This window comes from Acinonyx jubatus, chromosome D4 (assembly GCF_027475565.1).
Source record: "Acinonyx jubatus isolate Ajub_Pintada_27869175 chromosome D4, VMU_Ajub_asm_v1.0, whole genome shotgun sequence".
NCBI lineage: Eukaryota > Metazoa > Chordata > Mammalia > Carnivora > Felidae > Acinonyx > Acinonyx jubatus.
Genome location: NC_069391.1, coordinates 10,803,628 through 10,829,800, shown reverse-complemented (window position 1 = coordinate 10,829,800; position 26,173 = coordinate 10,803,628). Strand labels below are relative to the sequence as shown.

The 26,173-nt window shown below is 58.7% G+C and overlaps 1 protein-coding gene across 5 annotated transcripts; it reads left to right on the top strand.

The window, feature by feature from the left end:
- The first annotated feature begins 1,117 nt into the window (after positions 1-1,117).
- Positions 1,118-24,026, top strand: ADGRD2 (adhesion G protein-coupled receptor D2). 5 transcript variants are annotated; one of them, XR_008290948.1, is made up of 26 exons: positions 1,118-1,247; positions 2,571-2,664; positions 3,034-3,097; positions 3,425-3,637; positions 3,949-4,590; positions 4,996-5,094; positions 5,458-5,543; positions 5,804-6,085; positions 7,256-7,367; positions 8,101-8,235; positions 8,754-8,877; positions 9,330-9,435; positions 12,142-12,197; positions 12,852-12,978; positions 14,239-14,342; positions 14,602-14,704; positions 14,967-15,120; positions 15,655-15,788; positions 15,875-15,990; positions 16,852-16,972; positions 20,984-21,025; positions 21,144-21,197; positions 21,282-21,396; positions 21,969-22,027; positions 22,323-23,496; positions 23,912-24,026. XR_008290948.1 is itself a non-coding variant. In XM_027035088.2 (26 exons), the coding sequence occupies exons 2-26, from the start codon at positions 2,629-2,631 to the stop codon at positions 23,917-23,919; spliced, it is 3,123 nt and encodes a 1,040-aa protein (XP_026890889.2). In that variant the 5' UTR covers positions 1,118-1,247; positions 2,571-2,628; the 3' UTR covers positions 23,920-24,026. The 5 variants fall into 5 exon arrangements, 2 of the variants coding, with proteins under 2 accessions (XP_026890889.2, XP_026890887.2); XR_008290946.1 differs by having other exon boundaries at positions 21,282-21,552; XM_027035088.2 differs by having other exon boundaries at positions 22,323-22,353.
- Positions 24,027-26,173: the final 2,147 nt, after the last annotated feature.

The following is a 26,173-nucleotide window of genomic DNA, read 5'->3' as shown; positions in this document are numbered from 1 at the left end:
TGCGCTGACAGCTAAGAGCCTGGAGCCTGCTTCAGATTCTGTGTCTCCCTCTTTCTGCCTCTCCCCTGCTCGTGCTGTGTCTCTCTGTCTCTCTCAAAAATAAACATTTTTTTTAAAGTTTAAAAAAAAGAGCCCGATGCTCAACCAACTGAGCCACCCAGGGACCCCAGCCAGCAGGCTACTTTAACAACTGTAATGTAAGTTTTGACAAGGATATTAAACGGACTGTATGCCTCGCACCAGGTAGAAGCCACAGGCTTTGTCAGTCACTTAAATCACACAGCAGCCCCATGACTTGTGTACTATTATCCACGTGTTACATATGGGGAAACTGAGGCTCAGAGAAATTAGGCAACGTGCTTCAGGTCAGTCGAGGTGATCTTGCATCTGTCTGATCTCCCTCCCAAGCAGGAATCCCTGCTAACTGAGGCAGGAGAGTGCCACGGGTCCCAGATGCACATCATTCCTACTGGGAGCTCCACCTCTGTGTCCCTCCTCCGTCCCCTTAGCTTCTCTCCCTGCTCCTGGCCCCACCACTTGTCCCAGGCTCTGCCCTCAGAGGCCAAAACTTTTCAATTCCCCCCACCTCACACACACACACACACACACACACACACACACACACACACAGGGCCTCTCCTGTCTCCTCGCCCTTACGTTTTGAATGGCCTGGATGAAGACGGAAAGACCCAGGTTCAAGGCTGGGCTCTGCGACTCATTAGCTGTCTAACCTGGGGGAGAGCCCTCAGTCCTCATGGTGGCCCCTCCTCACGGTGGGTTGAAGGTAAAGGAAATGAGGCCTGCAGGGGGCCAGCGCAGGCTACTGAACGCTCCCTCCTTTCCCACGGTCCAGCCTGAGATGGGATTGGTTCAAAGGATCCGCAAATTTACTTGGGATCCAAGCCTCCCAAGGTGGCCCCTTCTACTCAAGGGGGGAGAGGCACGGCGGGTCCAGTCCAGAAACTGGGGAACTCCCCGCAGTCCGCCCCACGTGCCCTCCCACTGCTCGCGCGGCTGGGGCGCCTGCCCTGCCCTCCGCGCGCCCAGAAGGCGGGCGTCCCTGACCGCGGGGCTGGGGTCGAGGGGCGGGGTCTGCTAGTACCGCCCCCGCCCCGCCTCGGCCCCGCCCCGCACCCGAGGTTTCCACCATACGGCAGAGAGCTAGCAGATTTCCGCTGCTGGATTTCCGTCCCACAAAGAGTTCGCAGCGAGTGAGCCGACCGTAGGCGCCGGGCCAGACGAAGCAGGTGAGGACCCGGGCTTTGAAGAGGAGAGGGATCAGCGCGGGTGAAGGGGAGGCCCTGGTCCTGGCCCATCAGCCCAAGAGGGATTCCCCACTGGCCCCTTGCGGAGGAGGGACACGCAGTGGCGGCCAGACCTCGCATCTCCCTTTTGGGTGCCAACGAGTATTTGGTGAGCAAGGAAGGGGGGGCCAGGAGTATGTGGGGGCAAATACAGGCAGAGTGAACAGGGGAGTGAGACAATCAGCATTTATTGAGCCCACACTGTGTGCCCAGCACAGACTAGGCACCAAGCCTCAGTCTTGGACCAGACTCATACCATTTCCCACCCATTATAAAGTGGGGGTTGGGGGGGTGGAGGAGGGCGGACATAGGTGCTGTTTAAAAAGGGGAAAAGCGACAATCAATTGGTGCTTTTCAGAGTCCAAAGTGTGAACCCCCATGTTTTCCCATGCTGGGATGTGTTTGATTTTCATATTTAGGCACTTTATCTGGAAAGGGGGAAAGGGTATGAATTATCACTGGTGACGGCTTCAGACTTCCAGATGGCATGAGGCCAGCTGGCAGGACACAGTGGAGCATTATTTCATCTCCAGTGTTTTCTGAGACCCATTTGTGCTTGGCCACTGCTGGAGCAGAGACCCAGGAGGCCTGAAGCCCCCCCGACTTTTAAGAGTAGTGCCCAAACCACCCACAATTAGGCTATCCTCAGCTCACTACAGCGCCTGGCCAGGGTGCTGAGCAGATGAAGGGATCACAAGCTGATCTTGTAGGAGGTGCCACTGAGGGAGCAAGGCCAGTCCGGGCAAGAGCTACAGGATGGTCAAAGCTCTGGAGAAGAGCTGCTGCCTGGAGAAATGGGGGAATGGCAGCAGCCTGGGGGGTAGGGGGAAAGGTGGTTGCAGGGGCGGATAGTGAGACTGGTGAGGCCAGAAAGCTTGGCAGAGGCCTCATGAAGCAGAACCTTGAATGCCAAGCTATGAGCCCAAAAGAACACAAGGAGACCTACAAGGGTCCTACACTCTGTTCCCACAATTCTCTGGCCTTCCCTCCCCCTGACCCCCTGCCGTTCCCAGCTCACCAGGGCTACAGTGTCCTAGAAGGGGCTCCTGGAGAGGCTACAGCTCACCAGGGCTACAGGTCCTAGAAGGGGCTCCTGGAGACCATCCTTTTGTACAAGTAAATGTCACATAGATGTGCCCAGCCCATCCTGGGCTCCCAGCCCAGTGAGGTCTGGGAGCCAAACATGGGGAATATGACCCCGTAGGGGACAGAGCGGGTAGTAAGGCAGGATGCTGAGCTACTTTCCTTTGTGTTTTTCCTTTTCAGTCCACATTGGCCACACCTGTGACCCTGCTGTCCCTCACTGGCCCCTGCTGGATCCAGAATGGCTTCCTGGTGCTACTGCCTCCTCTACTTCCTGGTACCTAAATCTGGTGGGGGGATGTGGGGGAGGAAGCCAAGGGAGACTCAAAGCTGCTGGGTTCCAAGTGGCCACCTCTGAGGCCACTGCAAAGGTCACACAGGATAAGCCCCTGGCATAACAACAGACTAAAAGCATCCACTGGTGCTACACCTTTTGCATTCACTCATCAGCTTGTTTATTCCTCACGTGGGAGAAACAGGTTCAAGGCAGTGAAGCGCCTGCCCAAGATCACACTCTGGGTGGGACTTGAACCCAGGTCCGACTGCAGAGCTTGCAGCTTCCGGTGCACCCTGCCAGAGCACCCATTAACTGCACACACTGGGGTGGGGACCCAACCCAGCCCCAACCTGCCTTCTTCTCTCTCAGATAAGGAGTCTCTCTGGGACACCCTCCAACTCCCCAGGTGAAGCAAGGAGCTCTTGGCTCCCAGGTTGGTATGAGGGCCCCAGAGAGGCTCCCCTTTCCCCAGCTCCGCCAGCCTGTGGTCCACCTGGTGCACTGACCTCTAAGGCAGAGGAAGGGAGGAGATGCCATTTAGTTCAGCCCCACCATCCCCGGCCATGGGGTGAAGGTTTCACTTGTGTCTATTTTATTCTTGCTAGTATACAGATGACAAAACAAAAGGACTAGACCCACCAGGTCATAGAGCATTCGGACCCAAATGACTCCTAGCTCAGTATCCACCACGCCCAGCCCACCCCAAGGGTCACAGGCCCACACACTGCTCTCCCACACTGTGTCTCCTCTGACCCTGCAGCTCCAGTGGACCCCGGTGAGGTGGTGGAGACCCCAGACGGGGTGTGCAAGTTCCCAGGGCAGCAGCTGAGCTGGTGGCAGGCTCAAGAGTCATGTGAGCAGCGTTTTGGCCACCTGGCACTGGCGCCCCCAGCTGAAGTCCTTGCTCCACGGCTGCCCAACCCCATCTGGGCGGGCCAAAGGGAGGCCCCTCTGCGGAGACCCCCCCAGAGGCGTGAGTGTGGGCCCAGGGCCTGGGAAGTGGGGAGGAGGAGGTGGCGGGGGGAGGCTCCAGAGACCAGAGCTCACAGTGACAGTCCTACCGAATGGAGCCCAGAAGTCCCCGTCGCACCTTCAGGTTCCCTTGTCCAGAACTGAAATGCAGGGTTGACCGCCTGGGTATGGGCACTGGAGCCCCCATTTCTTCCTTCCCGAGTTTGGGAGACACCCGAAAGCCCAGGAGGGGCCCCGGAGCTCCGCCAGTGGGTGGTCACAGGCAGTGCGCAGATTGAGGACACTGAGGTCCCAGCCCGCGTGTCCCCACAGGCGCGCTCCCCACGGCCGCGCTGGTGTTCGGCGAGCGGACCGCGGACAGGGCGGCGCGGCTGCGGACGCCCCTGCCCGCGCTGGGGGCGCTGACCGCGTGCGCGCACGTGCAGTGGGACGCCGCCTCGCAGGACGCCGCCGCGCTCTTCTCCCTCGCCGCGCCCTCCCTCGCCAACGCGCTGCAGCTGCGCGCCTTCGCCGAGCCGGGCGGCGCCGTGCACGCGGCGCTGGTGGTGCGCGGCCACCACGCGCCCTTCCGCGCCGCCTTCCGCGCCGACGGCCGCTGGCACCACGTGTGCACCACGTGGGAGCAGCGCGGCGGGCGCTGGGCGCTGTTTGCCGACGGGCAGCGGCGCGCCGGGGCGCGGGGACTGGGCGCGGGCCACCCGGTGCCAGCGGGCGGCATCCTCGTGCTGGGCCAGGATCAGGACTCTCTGGGCGGTGGCTTCTCGGCGCGTGATGCCTTCAGCGGCAACCTCACCGACTTCCACCTGTGGGCTCGGGCCCTGAGCCCCGCGCAGCTGCTTCGGGCACGGGCCTGCGCGCCGCCACCCGGCGGCCTGCTCTTCCGCTGGGACCTGGGCGCCCTGGACGTCACGCCCTCGCTGTTGCCGCCCCTGCGGGTGCGCCTGCTCTGTCCAGGTATGGCCCGCCCCGCCCTCTGGCTCGTAGGCCCCGTCCCGCCTTTCGGCTCAACGCCCCGCCCCCTGGCGTCTGCGCGCTTCCTTGTGAGCTCAAGATCCAGCCCACCACTTGTGAACCTGGCCACGCCCAGCTCTGGTCACGCTCCCCCAAGCCGCCCAGACGTCGTCGGGCAAAAAGCCCAGTCCCAGTAGCCTGAGTAGGCTCGACCCTTGGCCGCCTTGCCCAGCCTTGTGTTGGCTGCAGCGTCCTTCACCCGGGTTACCACGTCGCCCCCTAACTCCGGGGCTACGCGTCCTGGCCCCCTAAGGTGTGCAGGTGCCTTCAAGGCCCGAACAGGTGACTGACTCCAGGGACTGCTGGAGAACCAGGATAAAGCGCTGACGCTTCTCCCATCCCTGCCAGTGCCCTCAGAAGAGTGCCCTACTTGGAACCCAGGATCCGGCACCGAGGGCTCTTTGCTCTGCCTTCAACCACATTTCTTCCTTTGCTGTTACCGGACAGGTGCGCCCTGGCAGTCCCCAGGGCTCTGCTGAAGGGGAAACTGGGCATGGACCAGTGTAGGCTGAGAGGGAGTGAGCACTTGGCACAAACTGGGAATTTAGAATCTTCTCAAAGTCTCAGGGTCTCCACGGAGTTCAAACCACAGGACAGCGGGGCCAGACAGACCTGGGGACGAACCCCAGCTGTGTGTCCTTGAGCAAATGATTTTGCCATTGTATGCCTCAGTTTCCCCATCTAGAACACTGTGTAAGGCTCCGGACGCACAGCTATCGACATGCTCTTCCTCCCTCGGCAGCAAATGGTGGGTGGCGCACCTCTGGGCGGTGTTGCTCAGGACCCAGCCTGGCATCCCCTCCTTTGCAGACACTTATCAGCGGCTGCAGGATGCCCAGTCGTGGCCTGGCCAGGATGTTATCAGCCGAGTCAATGCCTTGGCCAAGACCGTAGTGGTGAGCCCCCTTCCTGGGGGCTGAAGAGTCTGGGGACACTATGGGTCACCTCCCTGCCGCCCAGTTTCCTCACCTATAAAGGGGACACCCACCAAATGTGTCTTCAGGGATTAAGGTTATTCGTATTCCCTATTTTGGAGCTCTGGAGAGCTGGGTTAGACACGTGCCCGCTAAGAAGACCCTAGTGGGGCCCAAGTGTGATCCCTGGGAGATCTCTTCCTAACAGCCAGGCCGGCAGTAAGTGGTTCCTCTGCCCACAGCTGCTTCCTGACCCCCTCTCTGAAGCCCCTGGACACCTGTCACTGGCTGAGGCCTCCAGCTTCCTGGGTATCCTGGAGAGGGTCCTGGCAAAGGAGTCCGCTCCACTGGGGCCGGCTGCACTGCTGGCTGTCGTGCACTTCCTAAAGAGAGTGACAGCCCTCGGGGCTGGGGAGCCAGAGCCCTTAACAGGGCCCTGGGAGCAGCTAGGCCAGGGCATCGTGTCTGTGGCCAGCTTGGTCCTGGAGGAGCAGCTGGCTGGCGCGTGGCTCTCAATCAACGAGGTGAGGCTGGCACGGCTGGGTGGGGCAGGGGGGCTTGCCGTCCTTGCCACCAGCTTGTTGTGTAGCCGTGGGTGAGTCAGCACCCATCGCTGGGTCTGTCTCTGCGTTCGAGAGAAGCTCCTCTTTTACCTGTGATGTAACTTGAACTTCCACATACAACTGTTCTTGAATAATAGCTTCTGTGGTTGAAAATAAGAGCCAGGAATCCATAAGGATCCCCCCCATATCCAAGATTCTGCTGACCACCTTCAGAGGCAGGTCCTCTATGCTGAGTATTCAGCCATCTTGTCTTCCAAAACAGCCCAGATGCTCAGGAGAGCATAGAGAGATGCTATCCAGATGGCATGGGTGCTAGAAACGTCGTCTTGGCAGAAGTGGCTGTAGGCTTGGGAGTGATTGGCCTAGAGAAAGGAGAGAACAAGGGATCATAGACATCACCTGAAAGCCTTTGGGGCAGAAGGAGCAGAGATGGTGCCTCTGTGGCCTTGGAGGACAGAACGGGGACCTAGGCTTGGGGACGGGGTGGAGATGACACAGCATGGGAGGCTGGCTCCACAGAATGGTTCCCCTGTTTGGGCAGCGAGCGCCCAACCTGGGAAGGGTATAAACCCATTTTTGGCTGAGGGACTGAGGCACTGTGGTAGGCTAGGAAAAGCTGGACTCTGAACCCTGGTGTTCCTCCCTGGAGAACAGAGGTGATCATACCTGCCCTGCCTAGAGTAGCTGTTCCATTACTGCAAGCCCTCCCCCCCCGCCCCCACCTGGCCTCACCCCCCCCCCCCCCCCGCCCACGGCTTCCCTTTTGGAACCGAAAGGTTGAGTCCCTTCTATAGGTCTAGCACAGAGTAAGATCAAAGGAGGGGGAGGCACAGCCCCGCCTGCAGAGTGTGCCCAGCTAGCAAACAACCGGCCAGCAGGCACGGAGGACTACCAGGCCTTCGCCTGGGCTGGAGGATGACGTGGCTTGGAGGCGTCAGAGGAGGCCAATCGGGCAGGGCCTCAAACACCAGTCTGAGGACCCAGGACTTGATCCTGGAGGCCCTACGGGGCCACCGAGGGTCTGGAGCAGGCAGGCCACTTCACAGATCTCTGAGAATGTGTTAACTACACCGGTCGCGGCTGGCAGCCGCAGGTGCAAAGCAGGAGGGGCTGAGATGTGGCTCCTCCCAGGTGGTTGGCGGACCCATGGCCCTGGTGGCAAGTCTACAGCGCTTGGCGCCCCTGCTGAGCACCACGCTGACCCCTGGGCGGCCCCAAATGCACATCCAGCGTCGCTGTGTCGGTGAGCCTGCTGTGCACCTGTCCCATAAATCTGGGCCCTGGGGGGGCCCGGGCTCAGACATTTCTTCTCAGCTTTGGTCACTGGGAGCTGTCAGCACCACCGCAGACACTCCATTCTGTCCCCTGCCTTTGTCTGTACTGTGCCCTCCATCCGCAATGCCCTTTCTTCCTCGACCTCTTAGCAAACTCCCGTATAGCCTTCAGGACCTTGTTTGGGCATCAGCTCCTCTAGGATGCCTTGCCTGGTTTTAGCTCTCTCCTGACAGTTCCTCCTCTTGCTGTTACCCCTATGTCTTGGAAATATCTCCTGTTGCATTTTGTGGTAATTACTTCGTTTTTGCCAAAGCTCCCTGAAAGCCAGGGGTATTTCTGAGTCATTTCTGGATCTCAGGCCAGACCCAAGTACACACTCAGTGAGTGTTTGTAGATTGACTGGGGGAGATCACTTATGGGGAACTTTGGCAAAACTTGTGTCCTCCAGGCGCCCAGTGGTTTCTGACGGCTCACTGATAGTCAGGTCCTGCCCCCCCCCCCCAGGGACCTGCTTCTAGTGATCCCCTCCCCTAGACCTGAAGAAGTCAGATCTCCCTTGGGCAAGTCGCTGAACCTCTCTGAGCTGGAATAGTGGCCCAGGCCTGTGGTGGGGAGAGGGAAGGCAGCCCCTGCTGGCTAGGCCAGCTCTGCAGAAAGACCTCCCTTGGAAGGTCCAGCCGCCCAACCCCATTTGATCCCAGGCCTGGAGGTGCGGAGTCTACGCTTGACGGAGGCTGGCACGGAGGGCTATGTGTTCACGGTGCCCGGTGGGCATCCGGAGGGGCCCGGCCACATCCGCATCCCCGCAGGTGAAGTGGAGCGCCTCCTCGGGAAAGGTGGGTGAGGGTGAGGGGGTGGTGGGGCCCTGCTGGGGTCTGGGTTAGCGCCAGTTAGCCTTGGGTTAACTCTGCTGTTTTGAATAAGTCACCTTACTGTTCACAGCCTGTTTCCTTATCTGGAAGACTGTCATGCTAGTACTTGCCTTTTAAGCTGCTGTGGGGTTAAAAGTGCTTATCACATAGTAGGTGTTCACTTGGTCTCCTCCGCTGAACCCCACACATTTCCTCTTAGAAGTGGGTGGTGGAGGGAGCCGCCACCCTTGCTATCACCTGGGGCTGGGGAATCAGGACATGAGGCAAAGGGCTTTAGAGCTGCCAGGTTAAGTGCATGCCCTGTTGCTGGTTGGAATTCTCGTTTCTCCACTTATTAACTGGGTGATCTTTGGGAAGTCAATTAATCTCTCTGAGCCTCAGTTTCTCTGATCGTAAGGTGGGCAGAGCATCTCCCTCGGGGCCAACCCGTGGTGCTTGCTCAGCCACAGGGTGGGGTCTTAGGCCTCCTCCCACTCAGCCAGGCCTCTCTGGAGTCACCGTGATCCACAGCTGGTTCAGCTCGAGTGTCTTCCAGCAAACCCTAGGGGAGCCTGGCCTGGAGCCCCAGGCCCCTGACAGCTCAGAAGAGGCAAGCAAATTGCAGAGGTTAGTGGACCCTACCCAGTAGGCTGCTGAGGGTCTGGATCCCCTCCCCAGGGAAGGCCAGGCCTCCATCCCATCCCAGAGCCATCATTCTGGTAGGTAATTCTGCCCTTAGCAACCAGAGCCAAACCCTCCCCATCCCCGAGACACGCACATCTCTGGGCCTTCCAAAGATATGCTGCTGGAACCTGGCTCAACTACTGTCTAGGGTCCTGGAGTCAGTGCTGAGACTCAGAGAGAAGACAGGGCTTACTGAATTTACCACCAAGTCCCCAAGGCAAGACTGGAACCCAGATGCCCAAATTTCAAGCACAGGATATTTCCTCGTGTTTCTTTGGACACAGAGGGTGTCATCTCCCACACAGGGGCCTGGATGAGATGACCTCAGCCATCCCTGACCTCTGCCGCACAGCGAACTGATATGGTGCCCTTAAAAGCTCCCCTTCTCCCCACAGGTTTCTAAGCACCCAGGTGGGGTCAGCCATCATCTCCTCTGAGGTATGGGATGAAACCGGGGAGGTCAGCACGGCCGTGACCTTTCACTTGCAACACCAGACCCAGGTACTGGGGGTGCTTCTGGGAACCACCACCACCGGTACACTTATCCTGATTTGGTCTTCCCATACCCCAATATTTGTTCATTTAAACCAAAGTCTAAAAATGTTCAAGAAAAATAACTCACAAGCCATCCCATTGTCCTCAAGGACCCTGCAATGTGCTCATAAGAGTGGAAATAGCCTAAATGTCCACCAAGAGGGGATGGCTCAAAAAGCCATGTGGGGCTACACAGTGGAACAGTCAGCAGAAGTCATATAAGGAATGAGGTATTTTTCCATAAACTGACATGGAAAGATGGCCAAGAAATGTTTAATTTCATTACATGAAATACACAAATTCCTTCCTGCTTTTGAAACAGTAGTTTCAGAGAAAGCCAAAGTCTGCTTTGCCCACAACCACTAATCCTGGACACACACACACACACACTCACACACATACACACACACACACACACACACACACCACACCACATCTTATCAGTCTTTTGTATGTCATCCCAAGACTTTAAAAACCGATTTGATTGAAGTAAATAAATCTACAGACACTAAAACATCCACTTTAACTAGACAACCTGATGGGTTTTGAGCAGTATACACACTTAGGTACCACTGCCCCAGTCAAGGTAAAGAACATTCCCACGTTCCCAAAGGGCTTGTTTGGGCCCCTCCCCAGGCAGCCATCTCCCCAAATCAGTGATCTACTTCTTGTGACTATAGATTATGTCTCTCTTCTCCAAAGTTTCGCATGAATGGAATCATATAGTGCATGCTGTGCTCAGGGTTCATTTGTCAGCTGGTGTTTTTGAGAATCATCTATATTATTGCCTGTTTCAATAATTTGCTCCTCTGTACTGCTGAGTAAGATTCCACTACATGGATGTACCATAATTTGTTTTTCCTAATGCCTGCAATTTTTCTTAAATTTTTCCTAAAACCATAATTTTTTTTTTTTTTTTTGCTTTTGCTTTTGCAAAATCAAAGTCCTTCCTCTTTCAGCCGAGCCATGTAAACATTTATGTCCCTTTTTTTCCCTGCTGGTGTTTTTGGCACTGTCTTGGTCACAGACATCCTTTCTCATTGCTGTTTAGTCCTAACATGTATAAGCCTTGACTGAGGTCAAGTCCAGCTCCACCGCCTTCCCCAGGGATGGTCCAAAATGAACATGCCCATCTCCTGGTCATGAGTCCTGAGTATCTGCAGCGTTTTTTTTTTTTTTTTTTTTTTCTATTACACGTAACCCTGCCTAACCCTGTGAAAATCCTCACTCATAATACATTAAAAAATTTTTTTTTAAGTTTATTGATTTATTTTGAGAGAGACAGAGACAGCATGAGTGGGGGGGGTGGGGGAGAGATACCAAGCAGACTCTGTGCTGTCAGCACAGAGCCTGATGTGAGACTCGGGTTCATGAACTGTGAGATCATGACCTGAGCTGAAACCAAGAGTCAGATGCTTAACAGACTGAGCCACCCGGGCACTCCAACTCATAATACGTTTTGATTCTGGTGACTGTTTCCTGGGGATATGTGGCCAGGTATAGGGCTCCTGGACACAAATACATAATTTTTTGGCTTTTGATTGTACAGTCAACACTGCTTTTTCCGTTTATACCACTTGAAAATGCTACCGGCAGTGTAATGATTATCCGTTTCAAAAGCAAACAGCAGGTTTTCTTTGTGTTCCCAGCACCCAACATAGTATCTGAGACCCTGGGGAAAATATTATGGACGAATGAATACATGGGGTGATAATTCAGTCAACCCAAGAAATACTACATTCCCTGGAGGCATCGTCATGGACTATTGGAAAGAGCATAACCAAGTCAGGACCCAGCCTCAGCTCTGTGCTGTGTGATCTTGAGCAGATTAATTTCCCTCTCTGAAGCTGTTTCCTTGTTTGAAATTACATGAATTTATACCTGTCTCCTAGGTTACTAGGATGATCGCCCACAATAAAAAACATGAAGAATGTGACACACAGTGTCATAGTCTAGTAAGGTGACATTGCTGTTACTCTTTCCAGTCGGGACAAATAGCCCAAGTCCTAAGCTCGGGCTGCTTTCCCTGTCTGGACTGGGCTGTTACCACCGGTTGCCTGATGTCTCCTCACTGCTTAATGACATAAAATTTACACTGTTGTCATTGTTTAATTACCAAATAACTGGCATGTTCATCATAACACATTCAAACTGAGACCTAGCCATTGTTAAATTAGCTGTGCATTTAATCCAGGCCTTGTGTGTGTGTTTTCACAATTATATAGACCGGATATATGTATTTTTATGCAAATGAGCTCATACTATGTATAACGGGGTGCAGCTTTTGTCTTTATTGAACAACGTATAACAGAGCTCTTTCCTTGCCAGTAGACTGAGACCTGCTTGTTCCTCTTGCTGGGTGCAGAGCATCCCAAGAGGGAAGAGTCACCGCAGTTTAACTGCTCCCCAAAAGATGGACATTTAGCTTGCTCCCAGTATTTCAATATTATGCATGAAATATTTCAATATTAGCATGAAAGCCTACTCACCCCTCCTCCCCTCTGCTTCCCTGCTGGCATTTTCTCCCACCTCTTCACCCATGACCCGCGTTGGGCAAACCCCTGGACCCTCAAACTCAAAGAGGCCTCAACGTTCCCCTGCATCCTCTTGGACTCTCTCCCCCTTCCATACGCGCACACACACACCTGCTCTACCCCTGTTTCCTGCCCTTAGGCTTTCCCGCAGAAACTGGTGGAACCTGTCTGTGCCTTCTGGAACTTCAGCATCAGGTGAGTTGCCATTTTCAAGTTCTTTAAATAAGACAATTGGGTTGTTTTTTTTTTTTTTTAAGACATCCATTCTTCTTGAAGATGAGGTGTGTTTTTGGTCTCCATTTGCCACCTTTCTTATGGGGGTGGCCTCAACCTCTTACCTAGCAGCTCCAGGACAAACTGGAGCAGGAGAATCTGTGACCCAGGAGGTAATGAGCACCCCATCATAGGAGATATGCAGGCTCACTCTGTGGGATGCCTGGGAAGAGATTCATCCATCAAATAAGCATTAGACTTGACATCTATCCAAAGCCATGGCCCTTGGGCATTTGAAGGAGCAGAGGAGGGTTCAGAGATTAGCCCCAGCTCCCTGCCCTGTATCTTTAGCCGAACATCAATCACTGTTGCTTAGTAAGTTATGCAGTTAATCAGTGGTAATCGCCGGTATTAGCCCCATCCCCCTACTGTCCCTGAGAGTGTTAAGTACACTTTACAGATGGGAAACTGAGGCCCAGGGAAGAGCAGAGGCGTGCCCAAGGTCACAAAGCTGGTTAGAGGCAGAGCATTGATGGGCCCCACGCTTTGGAGAGAGGCTTTCCCCTGCTTGCCACCTACCCCCAGCCCCATGTCCACCCCATTTCAGGAGCCCTTCTCTTCCCTCCCCTCCCCCAGCCCAGACACAGGGGGCTCCTGGGCCACTACCGGCTGCTCTGTGGCCACCCTGTACCGGGACTCTACCGCGTGCTTCTGCAACCACAGCACCAACTTTGCTGTCCTGTTGCAGGTGTATGATGTCCAGGTGAGTAGCAGGAGGAGGAGGGGGGGGCGGGTAGGGCTGGGCGGGTGGAGTGGGCGAAGGTGATGTCAGAACCAAGTCTTAAAGGATGACCAAGAACTGAACAGAAAGGCATTCCAAGCAGAGGGCCAGTCTGAGCAAAGGCAAGGAGGCTAGACTGACAGGCAGGCTGGACACATTCTAGAACTTTGACTGTCTGGAGCTTCCAGTGCTAGGTCCTGGAGTAGAAGAAGGCGGAGGAGCAAGGTGGCGTGGGTCAGGTGGCACAGAGCCTAGAGGAGACCCGATGGGCAGAGCACGGACGTGGACATGTTAAGCAGGTGTTGGATGGCCCTGAGGGAGCCCCACTGGTGCCAGGAATGGGCTGGCAGAGCAAAGAGCAAAGAGGGGTCTGTGGGCCAGTCGCCTAGGCAGAGGGCAGGGGCCCTGCACTGGGGAACAGTGGGCAGACTGGGGGAGGAAGGGGTGGCCCAGCACAAAGATCTGGGCAGCTGGGGGACAAGGGAGTCATCTTGGAGAGGGCACAGGCGGGTAGCAGGTTTAGACAGGCCTCAGGGTGGAGGGCCGTGGGGCCGGTGGGTGTCGGGGCCGAAGAGGTCTCAGCTGGAGGTGAAGAGCCTGTAGGTAAAGCCACGGCTGAGCCGAACTCAACTCGGACCTCAGATGTGAAAGGAGACTGACCCAGGGGAGGCCCCTGGGAGGGCCCAGCGTTTACAAATTCCCAAATCCCCGGAGGAGAGCGGGGGAGGTGCATTAGTAGAGCCGCCAAGGGACTCTGAGGTTGAGTGAGGCAGGGCCAGAGCCTCAGGAATGCGGGGGTCACTTGGTGTGTTGGGGAACACGCCACAGAAGCGTGCTCGCCGACACATTTGCCCTGTGGAAACAGAGCGTGGCCGTTTTTGCCTGTCAGCTCCAGGCCCCTTCCTCAGCGGGGGGCGGTCACACGCAGTCTGCTCCCAGTGGGTGTGTCTGTCGCTTCCGAGCCAGCTCTTAGTGGCTGCAGCGAAAGCCAGCCGAAAGCCGGACCCATCAGGGCCAGTTTAGGGAGGGCCAGCAGGAGAGGCCATGCAAACGCTCTCTTATTAAGTGCCTGCCGTGTGCAGGCCTGGCCTGGCTGGCCGGTGCTGTCCCCCCCCCCCCTGCTTCACTGCAGACAGGGAGCCTTGGGGAGCCTCGCCGGACCAGGGCAGGGCGAGGCCTGGTCTGGGCAGGTCAGGGCCGTGACGGGCTCGCTGTACTTTGGGGTCTCCGGCCCTCCCACAGAGAAGCCCCGAGGAGGAGTCGCTGCTGAGGACGCTGTCGTTTGTGGGCTGCGGAGTGTCCTTCTGCGCCCTGGCCACCGCCTTCTTGCTCTTCCTGGCAGCCGGGTGAGATGAGCTCAGCACAGCCGCCCAGCGCCCCGGGGCCCAGCCCACCCATGGGGGCCTCCGTGGGCCTCCTCCGGGCACGTCTCCCCCTGGCCCCGGAAGAGCCTGCCCCAGGGCCCCCCTTAGGGCTGTGGGCCTCCCGTGGAGCTGCCGTCTCTGCACGTGGTTAGCCCACCCCCAGGGACCCCAGCAGGCAGGGGCTGGTAGGGGCGTGGGGGCTGGTGGTGGTGTCCTTGTTAACCGACCCCTGCCTGTCCAGGGTCCCCAGGTCAGAGCGAGCCACGGTCCACAAGAACCTCACCTTCTCCCTGGCCTCTGCCGAGGGCTTCCTCATGGCCAGCGAGTGGGCAAAGGCCAACAAGGTGGGCACCCGGCAGGCGTGCTTGTGAGTTCAGGGGGGGGCCAATCTTTCCTGGGTCGCCCCCCGCATCGTCACTTGGCTCCATTTTCCTGGGGTGGGTGGGGACACGGCCAGAATGGTGGAGCTAGGCCCAGGGCACTTCCCCGAGACATTCCCCGCCGGTACCTCTTTGGGTTGGCAATGCCAGGCATGGGCATGGGACCCAGGGCAGGGCTGCGGCCACTGCTGGCCTTGGTAGGGATCTGCCACCCTCCCGCCCACAGGTGGCATGTGTGGCCGTCACAGCTGCAATGCATCTCCTCTTTTTGGTCGCATTCTCCTGGATGTTGGTGGAGGGCCTATTGCTATGGAGCAAGGTGGTGGCCGTGCGCATGCGCCCAGGCCCCAGGATGACTCTCTACTACGCCACGGGCTGGGGTGAGGCCCCTCTGCTCCCCACTCCTGCTCTGTTCCCTACTCTGCCTCGCATGGCCTCTGTTGCTGTCCCACCCCACCACACCCCGACACCACCTGATCCCCATCTCTACCTGGCGCCCAGCACCCCCATCCCTGACGCAAGCTCAGTTTCCTCAGCCCAGTCGCCCTCCAGCTTTACCCAGCCCCAGCCCTTCTTAACCCTCTCCACTCCCACCACTTCAACCCCCCACTGCTAGCGCTGTCTCCCCGATTCGTGGCCCGCTGACCCCCGTGCCAGTCACCACCCTCCATCCCCCCTGACTCCCGTGCCTGAGCCCTCAGCTCAGTTTTGCTCTCCCGCTCCCCAGCTACTCAGGGCTCCAAGGCCACCCCAGAAGGATCGGGCCCACCCAGCCCCCTTCCCAGAGCTCCCCGTGCCCGCCAGTGCACCTGCTACCGTGGGACAGCTGTGGGCTGCGGCTCTGGGTTGGAGGCCAGGTCCTGGAGAGGACAGAATGCGTGGCGAGGTCCTGAGGGCATTTATTCTTCCCCTAGGCGTGCCCGTAGCCATCGTGGCCATCACGGTGGCCATGTCCCCCGACGACTATGTGGCCACTGGCCACTGCTGGCTCAATGTGCACACGGACACCATCTGGGCCTTTGTGGGGCCCGTGCTCTTCGTGCTGACTGTGAGCAGGGAGGCCTGGGGGCCTGGAGGGGAGGGTCGTACTGGGAAAGGGGGAAGCCGTTTCACCCACTGACACCGGGTCTCCAGGCCAACACCTGCATCCTGGTCCGTGTAGTGATGGTCACTGTGTCCAGTGCCCGCCGCCGTGCCCGCATGCTGAGCCCCCAGCCCTGCCTGCGGCAGCAAATCACGATCCAGATATGGTGAGGGCCAGAAGTGGGGCAGCCAGATGTGAGGCTCGTCGGGTGTGAGCATGTGTGAGTCCAGGGTGGCGGTACGTGGTCACGTGGCCACATGTGCAAGGCTATGTACAGGCCTGCGTGTGCACATGTGTCCCAGCTTGTGCGTACCTGCACACTCATGCGTGTGGACACGTGTGAGCACGTGCCCATGCATGTCCCCTGGGGGGATGGTAATCAATCCTGAGTGTATGTGAGTGGGAGGGGATATAGACACAAGCCTCTGTCCTGGGGGCTCACCTTGTACCGATGGCACTGATGATCCAGTAGGGACAAGGTAGGGGAGACCCGGGGTTCAGGCAGTCCCCAGAAGTTCAGGTTCAGAGTGAGGATTTAGGTCCCTACCCCCGCCAAGAATACCCCTCACTCTCCAGGGCCACATCCTGCCAGAAGGAGGACACCCCTGACCCTCCTCTTCCCCCCATTCTCTGCCAAAGGCAGTGAGGCCTAAGTCAGCAGGTCCCTGAAAAGCCAGGGAGCCCCAGGGGCCCCTGAGGAGGGAAGACTTCTTTAGACTCCACGCCCCCTGGATCTACTGCCCAGTCCTCAGCCGTCCCTCGGGACAGCTGCCCTGCCCTTCCTCTGAGCCAGGTTTGGGACCGGGACCCCGTCTCCCAAGTGCCGCTACCCTACTTCATACCACTTCTGGGTCTGAGAAGGGGCAGGAGGTCCAGCCGAAGCTTCCAGCTACACCTAAGTCAGGAGCGGCTCCTGATGTGTAGCTCCGGCTCCTCTCCAGGCACCTCCCAGCTGCAGCCCTCCCCAGCACCCTGCAGGGCCCCGGGGCCGCGCTGGCCTCCCTCAGCCCCGACCGCTCTCCTGCAGGGCCACAGTGAAGCCGGTGCTGGTCCTGCTGCCCGTCCTGGGCCTGACCTGGCTGGTCGGCACGCTGGTGCACCTCAGCCCGGCCTGGGCCTACGCCGCCGTGGGCCTCAATTCCTTCCAGGTACCTCCGGGCCCCGGACCATCTGGGACCAGGGCTCTGACACACGGTGGAGCTCAGAGTGACTGGTTTGTCAAGAGTTGGGGGAAGGAGTGTCTTCTCCGTCATGGGAGTCACCACGGCAACCAGGGGCATTGTCAAGAGGCCAGAGGGTGAGGGCAAGAGTGGGAACAAAGCCTCAAATCAAAGAGGCAGCGCCTCTTTGGGAAGGATTTGAGGCCCATTTCACAGCTGAGGAAGCTGAGGTCCAGAGACTCAGGGATGCGGCAGAAGTTCCAGCCCCCTGGCTGGTACTAGAGACTCTTTGGGTCTCAGCAAGAAGCCAAGGAAGGGGTGCAGGACACTGGTGACCTCTCCCCTCGGGGTCATCGGGTGGCCCGCTGTGGGACAGTATCAGCTGCTGCATTGGTGAGGACAACACTTCAGAAAAGGGTTTGGTTAGGAGGACAGTGCCCAGCCCGCCTAGGTGAGGCAGTAACAGTGGGGCTGCAGGAACTCTCCTGGGTGCCTGTCAGGTCCCGTGTCCGGGAGCCACCACGGAGAGGGGTCAGACTGGGTCCCTGTCCTCAGGGGGTTTCCTGTGGGCGACCCAGACATAGACACAGACAGGCACGGCCCAGGGGACCGAGTGCTGGGAGGGAGGTGGGTTCAAGCAGGGCCCTTCCTGCCCCTGCCCCTGCCCTTGCCCTCGGCCTCCCTTGCACCCCCAGCACCCCTCCCTGTTGTCTGCACCTACTCCTCCCAGCTCCTGTCAGGGCTGAGAAGTGGGGTGACCCAGGGAGAGACAAAGCAAGCTCAGGAAATCGGGTACGAATTCTGTAGAGTCATGGGACCTGGAGCTCATCCTGGGGATCCTCTGTCCTCTCCTGGGAGAAGGGGCCCGAGGCTGTCAGCAGCCACTTGGGGTGCCTCAGTGTTGTGGGCCCCGGGCCAGGTTCGTACTTCTATCTCCGAATAAGCCTTACAAATGGGGAAACTGAGACCCCATGAGGTCATATCCAGGGCCCCGCAGGAGGAAGGAGCAGTGCTGGGGCCCAAGTCCAGAGTCTGTGTTCTCAGCCCTCTGCACGTGGGCCTGGTCTGTTCCTGGAAGAGCTGCCCAGATTGGGCAGGGTGTGGGGCTGAGGTCGGGAAGGGCTCTGACCCAGCTTTTCTTCCATCCACGTGGTATTTGCCAAATGCCTACCAGGTGCCAGGCACCGTTCCAGGCACAGGGGACAGGGCAGGAAAGGAAGCAGCAAAATGCCATGCTCCTGTGGAGCTGACCATGGCCAAGGCCAGGGAGTGAAGTGTGGAGGGTGGGAGGGGGCAGGGAGCGAGGAAGGGTGCAGAGGGTGGTGATTACCAGGGTCCCGGTCCACGGTGTCGGCTCCCCCAGGGCCGTGGGGCTCGTCACTCTCGGCCAGGTGTGGGAATGGAGAGAGGAAAGATGGGGCCACTGCTGGGGGAGAATGGAGGCCATGCCAAGAGAGGGGCCCAGAAAGTGAAGAAAAACTGGGGTTCCAGTTATTCCCAAAGAAGCACAGCTCCCAGAGACCTGCGTGGGCCTGAGTGGCCAGGGGACAGGGGCGGTGCTGCACCCCTTCCCTGACACAACAAGCCCCACGCTCCTGGAGCTCCCCCGGTTCGAATTTGGGCCACTGCCCGGTTAGCCCTCCACCCTGCCCCCCAAGTGGCATCCAGGGCAGCAGCGGCCCATCGCTATGGCGACCACTGTAGCTTCGTCCCTGCGTGGCCCTCAGGTGGGCAGAGGCGGAGCCATGTCTCCGTCTCTGAACTTTCTCTGAGGTTCCTTCTCTGTCTCAGGCTGTCTCCATCACAGCCCCCTCCCCCTCTGGGCTGGATCCCACCCGGCCCTCCCTCCGTGGGCCTCTCGCTGTCTCCCTTTTTGTTGACCCCTGACCCTTCTAGCTTTTGTCTCTGAGCATGACCTCTCTTCCCCTTCCAGTCAGCCTCAGACCTTCCTTACCAAGGTCTCCCGGTGAGGGAGGGGACAGGCTGCCTTGCGGGGTCAGATGGCATGAGACCTGGGCCCACCCTGATGTCCTGTGACCATCTGCTGGCAGGTCCCCCGGTCAGGCTCTGGGTCGCTGCCCAGCTTCCCTCCCCAGGCCTGCCTTTCCTCTCCCCTCTCCTCCATCTACCTGCTGTCCCTCCCTGTCTTCCTCTCCCTGCCCACCTCCCGCCGTCTCTCTCTCTGTCTGGGGCATACACCGGGCAGCACCTGCCCTCAGGACCGCCTTCCTTCCCTACTGAGTTGAGCAAGGAGCAGGCCTGGGGTACAGGGACTGAGCTCAGCCGGGCCTCGTTTGCTCTTCAGGGCTGATTTGTTTCTTTGTGGCTCCCGTGTTGGGTTTTGTGGTGGGAGAGCTGGGCCTCACTTTTAACCAGCTCTGGCTCACACTTACCTGGGCTGAGTCTTGTTAGAGGGCCCCGACACATTGAAACGGGCCTCAGTTTCCACATCTCTATAAGGGGGATCATATTCTCCACCTCATGGGGTCATTATGGGGTTCAACTGAGAGGATACTCGCAAAGGGCAAAGTCAAATACCTGGCACACACCGGGAGCACTGTGAACGGGAGCGGATCGGTTTCATTCAGCCAGTCCGCACCTGCTCTGTGTTCTTTACTAAAGAGGATAGTCGTGCACAGAATCAAAGAATCTATCCTTGGAGGTCTCAGCCTGAGGGAGAGACAAACACCAAAACCACACTCCGACAGCCTGGCATGATTGAGGCTGAGAGACCAGAGGAACGTGGGGGCAGTGTGGGGACAGAGGAGCCACTCATGGGGAGGCGGAGAGGGTGCTCCCTGGAGAGAATGATTCTCAGCTAACACCCAGACACGGTGAGGGGAAAGAATGAAGTCAGGGGAGCATGGTGAGATCCAATGGAGACATGAGCGGGGGTCACGTGAGCTGGTGAGAAATGGGACAGGAGGAGACATGGGGGCCAGACCGCACAGGGTCCCCTGAGCCGTTGTAAGGAGCTCACACATGATCACGGGGGCACCAGAGAGCCTGGGAGGACGCTAGGCAGGCGCTGGTGTGGTTGGGCTGGAGTCTGGAAAGATGCCTTTGGGTGTGAGGAGCCGGTAAAAGGAGACAGGACGGGGAAGGCAGTGCAGAAGTTGCAGTGAGAGGACAGGCTGGCTGTGGGGGCCGGTGGGGGCCTGTGGGGGTGGGGGGGAGACGCCAGGGTCTGTCTGAGGCCTCAAGGAGCCCCCTGGACCCCAACCCGTGTGCTCTAGTCTGACCTCAGGACAGGGGCTGTTGCCTATCCAGGTAGAATCAGGAAGGCCCAGGCTCTAAATTCCATTCTGCTTAGCCACACTCCAGGGCCTGGGACTCATTGCTCTGTCTCCTGCCCCAGGCCCCAGGGTCCCTCCCCATCAAATAGGATTCATCCACCCCCATCCCCACCCCCATCATGGAGCTGCTATGAGGGTTGTAACCCCAAGTTACTTTGTGAGTGGCCAAGACCTCTTGGTCTTCCCATGCATGGGGAGTAAGAGCCAGCTATGACTTGGCCACTGTGTGTGGCCTTCACACACAGCGGGAGGCCAGGCCTCTGACACGGAGGAGGTTGGGAGAGACACTCAGCTAGAGGCACGAGTCAGAATGCATTCACAGGTCTGCTGTTCCAGGACTTGATTTAGCCTTGATTATAAGAAGGTGTGCCCCCGCCCACCACCCACTCCTGCAGCCATGAGGATGGGGCAGGTGGCAGGGGACAGAGGCATAGAGGACAAGAGGCTGCCTGATGGCCAGAGGCTGAAGGTATGGGGGTTAGTGGGGCAAGCCCCCTTCTGGTTCTCTCTGCCGTAGAATGTCACAGATGCCCCCTCCCAAGTGCAGGAGGGCACTGTGGGTCAGCAGGGTTTGTGATCATCAGCCTGCATCTCTGAATGTCTCAGGGTATCTCTGGGTGTGTTTCTGTTGCGGCCCCAGGCCAGGTGGGAGGGAGGGGGTCCCAGGCAGTGATACCCACCCTCATCCTGGGTCTGTCCCCAGGGGCCATACATCTTCCTGGTCTACGCTGCCTACAATGGGGAGGTGAGTCAAGGACGCTGGCTGCCAGGGGGTGAGGTGGGTAGGGCTTACTTGCTGTGGACCTGTGGCCAGGGGGTCAGGGGGAGGGTCCCAGGACTGACCCCAAATTCCCATCCCCTAGGTCCGGAATGCCTTGCAGAGGATGACTGAGAAAAAGGCAACAGAGGCATTTATGGTGGGTGCAGGCAGGTGGGGATCCTGGGAGCCAGGAGGTCCCACTCACAGCCAGGATTCCAGTGCTGACACCCCTTTCTTTCAGGTCTGCTCCAGCCCCATAGGCCCAGGGTCCCACCCTAGGTCCCTTGGTCCCTGGGAGGTTTCTCAGAACAACCCTGTAGCCTTGGCTCCAGCCCGAAGACACTTGGCTATTAGAGGTAAGGCCACACCACCCTCCAGTCTGAGTACTACCCAGTGCCTCAGTTTCCCCAGTGTTCAGGTAAAGCTGAGAAGGCAATGGCAGATCCTGTCAACCCATCTGAGAGACAAGGAGACTGAGGCCCAGGGAATTCTGCAAACACGGGGCCTGGAAGGTAGCTTAGAAATGGCTTATTTTTTCCCACACCACCAGGGAACAGGGGCCCCTGCTTCCTAGCCCAGAGGCAGGGTTTGCCCAGGGTCGTCTTCCTTGGGTCTCCACGCAGATGAGGTTTAGGGGTTCCCAAAGTGAGGTGGGTAGATGAGGTTTGGGGCCCTGTGACAGGGCACAGGGGTAAGGCCAGGCCAGGAGTTTCAATACGAGCTTCCTAGCTTACCTGCTGTGTGCACTTGGGCAAGTTACCTTCCCTCCCTGGGCCTTAGTTTCTCCATCATTAATCTGTGGAATAAGTCTGAGTGGAACCTTAGAGTCTTTGATAATGAGGTCCTGTCCAGGGCAGGAGAGCGGAGAAAGAGCTTCCTGCCTCGGCCTCCTAAAAGTTCACCTACTCGAGTGTTTTTCCCCGGCTAGGGACCCACAGCCCCAGAATCTCCACAACCTTCTCCTCCATTGCAGAACCTGAGAGACCGGTGAGGCTGGGACAGGGGTGGCAGGGTTTTGCCAAGGGGCTAGCAAGTATGTCCCACAGGGACTAGGGTAGGGTGGGGGTGGGGGGGCTTCCTCTGGGGATCCAAGGGGCCCCATTCCTCAGCAGGTGCGAGGGCACTGGGAGCCAATGGGAGGTGCTCACTGCACACTGGCAGAACCCGAATGCCAAGGCCATGGGTAGTGGGGGAGTCATCACCAAGGGAGCGAGGACCCCCAGGGCAAGGGGGAGCAGAAGGAGTAGGGGCCCACCCCCCTGACAGCCTCCTCTGTCCTCAGGCTGTGGAGCTGACAGCATTCAAGGCATCAGGTACAGCTCCCATCTCAGGGGGGTCCCCCCTCTCCCCTTGGCACCCAGACACCCCCTCAGCCCCACTGCACCAGGATGGAAGGGATTTGAGAAGCAGCTACACCTGACGCCTCGTGGAAGCCTGAAGTCTTCCATTAGCACACTGTAGGCCTGGCCCGGAGACACGGTGCTCTTTGGGAGAGGTGTACTTAGGGAATGGGTTTGGGACCCTTCCCAGAGCTGGTGCTGCAGGAGGGCCAGTGCGCAAGGAGCCCGCCTTCCTCTGTGCACCCACTCTGTCTGCCTCCCCCACCCCCCTCAGCCTCCTGGCCACATCCCACTCAGAGCCCCTGTCCTGATGCCTTGTGCCCTGAAATGACTTCCAAACCCGGTGAGAGGCAAGCGCTTTCCTTCTGGGTTGTTTCCCCAGCTGGACAGATGAGGGGGGCCTGGGGGCAGCGGGGCAAGGCTGGGCCCATCCCAGGCGCAGCTCAAGGAGAGAGGACTGAGCCTGGGGAGTTCAGCCTGGCCCTAGGCGAGCTGAGGGGCCTGTGGTCACTGTCAGCTTCTCTGAGCCTGAGTTCCCTCAGTCTTAAAACGTAGGTTTAAGACTACATAGGTAGGAGGGGCCGCCAGGCACTGCCCAGCCTCAAACCAACCAAGGGATTCCTTCCGGCATGGGCAAGAGGCATGTTCGTGCAGCCCTAACCAGAGCTGGGTTCTGGGCTTTATAAAGCCCGGCATCTGCTGACTCCTTTAATCCGGGGACACGGGGAAACCATCCTCCCACCGTGCAGATGAGGAAATTGAGCAGTGTCAGAGCTGGGGTCAGGCCCCACCCCGCAGATGGGGAAAGTGAGGCACAGGGGCAGTCACAGAGGTGTCAGCGGAGGCACATTTGAAACCCAAGTCTGTAGGACCCCAGCCTCCCAGCGGGCCTCCACCCTTAGCTGGTGTCCCCGTCCCCTGGAGTCTCAGCTCCCCTTCTGCAAAGTGCGCAGGAGGCGCCCCCTGCAGGCCAGCGCGCGGTAGGCCCTCCGCGGGGCCCGCTGGCGCCCCCATCCCGCCCCTCCCCCCACCCTCGCAGGCGCGGCGCGGGTGGGAACAAGAGCGGCAGCGGCGCCTCTGCGCTCAAGTGACAGCGCCTTTGTCTCTGCTGAATGGGTGCGTTGCTAAGGGCGCTCGTAGCAACGGAGCCGCTTCCACCTCGCCCTGCGGCCGGCCCCGCCCTCCTCCGGACCCCCAACCTGCCCCGCCCTTCGGGCGCCCTCGCCACCCCCCCCCCCCCCCCGCACCCTGCGACCTTCTCAGGTGGCCTGAACACGAGGTGCCGGGGAGTGAAGGCTGCCAGCTCCGCGTCCCTCGCGATACCTGCCGGCCACCGCCCCTCCTGAAACCAGGGAGCCCTCTGGGCATCAGGTGTTCGTTAGAGAAACTGAGGCTCGTAGAGGGCTTGCGGGAGACTGCCCAGGGTCTCCCCAGTCCAGAATCCCCACCAAGGTCTTCCCCCAGCCTCAGTTCCCCTCCAGGAGTCCCCACCGTGATTATCTGCCAGCTCAGCCCAACATTTTCCTCCCAGGTTTCTAGAGAGAGTGCATGCGGACTTGACTCCAAGCCTCTGAGAGGCCCAACTGGGGGCCCCCCCCCCAGGGACAGACAGCAGCCTCCGCCACCACCTACTGCCTCTCCCTCAGCCTCTCCCGACTTGCAGTAGGAGCCCCCCCTCCAACCCCTCCCGGGTGCTGTGCTAACCCTGCCAGGTCCCACAGCTCAGTCCCCCTAACTTTCTGTCCAAGATTGTTACCCGCTCTGACCCTCCCCACCTGCCTTGAAATTCTGACAGCCCTGTGGTATCGCTAGCAATAAAGGGTACTCTTGTGACCTGTTCCTCTCTGGGGTCACCCTGCCAGGCTTCCTGGGAGAAGGGTGGGACCAGGGAAGCTGCCACTTTGTCTTTTGGTCTCAAGACAGCCCCAGCTTCAACAGAGTAGGTGCAGCCAACATCTATTAGCACCTACTGTGTACCTGGCTGGTACTGAACCCTTGACCACCTTAGAGCTGTGAGTCCTCACCTCAGCCCCATGAACACTATCACCCCTATTGTACAGAGGAAGAAACTGAGGCCAGAGACAGTCTCCCGTCTGGGTAACATGGGGGTCAGGGGGTGGGGGCAGTCACTGTGAGTGGGAGTCACCCAGGCAGACTGCTCAGAGAAGGCAGGGGGCAGGTGGGACGAGCTCCAGGTATGATGGGTCATCCTGCAGGAGGACTTGGAGTCTGGCTGTGGGAGCAGGTCCTGCCACCACTGATTCTGTGACCACGGGCCACGGGCCCCTTCTTAGAGCTGGGCTGGGGGCCGAGGTGAGCAGCAGTGATGATGTGTTAGGGCTTTGTGCCAGGGCGGGCCCTGAGCTGGAAGCCAGGTGAAGCAGGGGCCCAGGGGCTGCTAACACTGCCCTCCTGCCCTCAGCCTGGCTCAAATGCTCCTGGGGCCAGAGGATGTGGCACAGCCCAGGAGGGAGGAGTGGGAGAGCAGCCTCCCTGGAGGAGGCAGGAAGCCACTCCAGACACAGGTGAGTGGAGGCAGGGCAGGGCTGCGTGAGAAGCCCTGAGACCCAGGGAGGCACAAGCTGTTCCCTGCTCTCTCCACCTTATGTGCCACTTCCGCTCGGGGCCCCACCTGGGTTGTCTGTCCGGGGGTGGTAGAACCACCATGAAAGGCCAGAGGTCTGGTTATTTCATTCTGGAGACGGGGGCTGTTGAACCTTCCAAAGCCCGTCATCTGCAGAATGGGGGACATCAGGCCCACCCCACAGGTGACAAGAGGGGTAAATGCAGTCCTCTGTGGTAGTCCCTGGGCCCAGCACACGGTAGGCACTCAGGAATGTCAGCTGTCTTCAGAGATGTTCAGGGAACCGTGGGACCGCAGAACCTGCTGCATGGAGATGATGTTTAAGCCCTTGAAGACCCCCCCCCTCCCCACCCCAGGCAAAGAAAGAGATGAAAGACAGTGGGCTCAGAGGGAGGGGGAGACAGAGGCCATCCTGCCTGCTCCAGGAAGACACAGCGGTGCTGCAGGGGGGAGGGGCGGGGCGGGGCAGGCTGGGTACCACCACTGAAGGTCCACAGAACAGGGTGCTCAGCCCGGCCACCTGCTGCCCCATTGCAGAAGCAGGGTTGCCAGGGAAGCAAGAAGGTGGCTCTGAGTTGGGCAGGCACTTGGTCTCTACGGCCTGCTTTTGCAGAGACCTCTGCCGCCTTCCAGGAGGTTCCTGCCTCCCCACCAACTAATCATATGCACTGGCAGGAGGAGAGGTCCAGGGGTGGGCACCCAGGAGTCCTTTCGGGTCTTCCCTCCTCCTGCTCCATACCCTCCCTCCCCACCACCCACTCTCTTTACTCTCCAGCCAGAGTAACTTTGCTTAGGTCCCCAGACACCCGTGGCTGACACCCCTCCATCCCTTTGCTCCAACTCTTGCCTCTGCCCACACTGCCCCCAACTGTTGTCTAGCCGGTGGACCTTCAAAACCTTCAAAACCCAGTATGGATGACCCCGCTGCTGTGAACACTTCCTGTCCCCCCCAGGGGCAGAATCATTCACTTCCTTATCTTACCCGGCCGGGACACGATGGATCACACAGGAACGTGAGATGACTAAGAGAGCCTTCCCAAAAGACCTGATGCTCCCCAGAGGCAGGAAAAAGAGCACCTACTTCCCTTCTGAAGGTGCCGGGAGGGAAAAGGATGCTTTCGTTGCATAAAAGCCACTGCCAAGCTGTGTGCCCCGGCATCTTTTTCTAACGTGCACAGAGGCCTGAAGTGGACCAGGGGTGGCCGTAGG

Bases quoted from the DNA above. Each gene is read 5' to 3' on its own strand.
- ADGRD2 (XM_027035086.2), top strand. From the start codon at position 2,629: ATGGCTTCCTGGTGCTACTGCCTCCTCTACTTCCTG. The intron at 7,368-8,100 runs GTGAGCCTGCTG...ATTTGATCCCAG, and splicing joins CATCCAGCGTCGCTGTGTCG to GCCTGGAGGTGCGGAGTCTA. The intron at 15,121-15,654 runs GTGAGGCCCCTC...TTCTTCCCCTAG, and splicing joins CTACTACGCCACGGGCTGGG to GCGTGCCCGTAGCCATCGTG.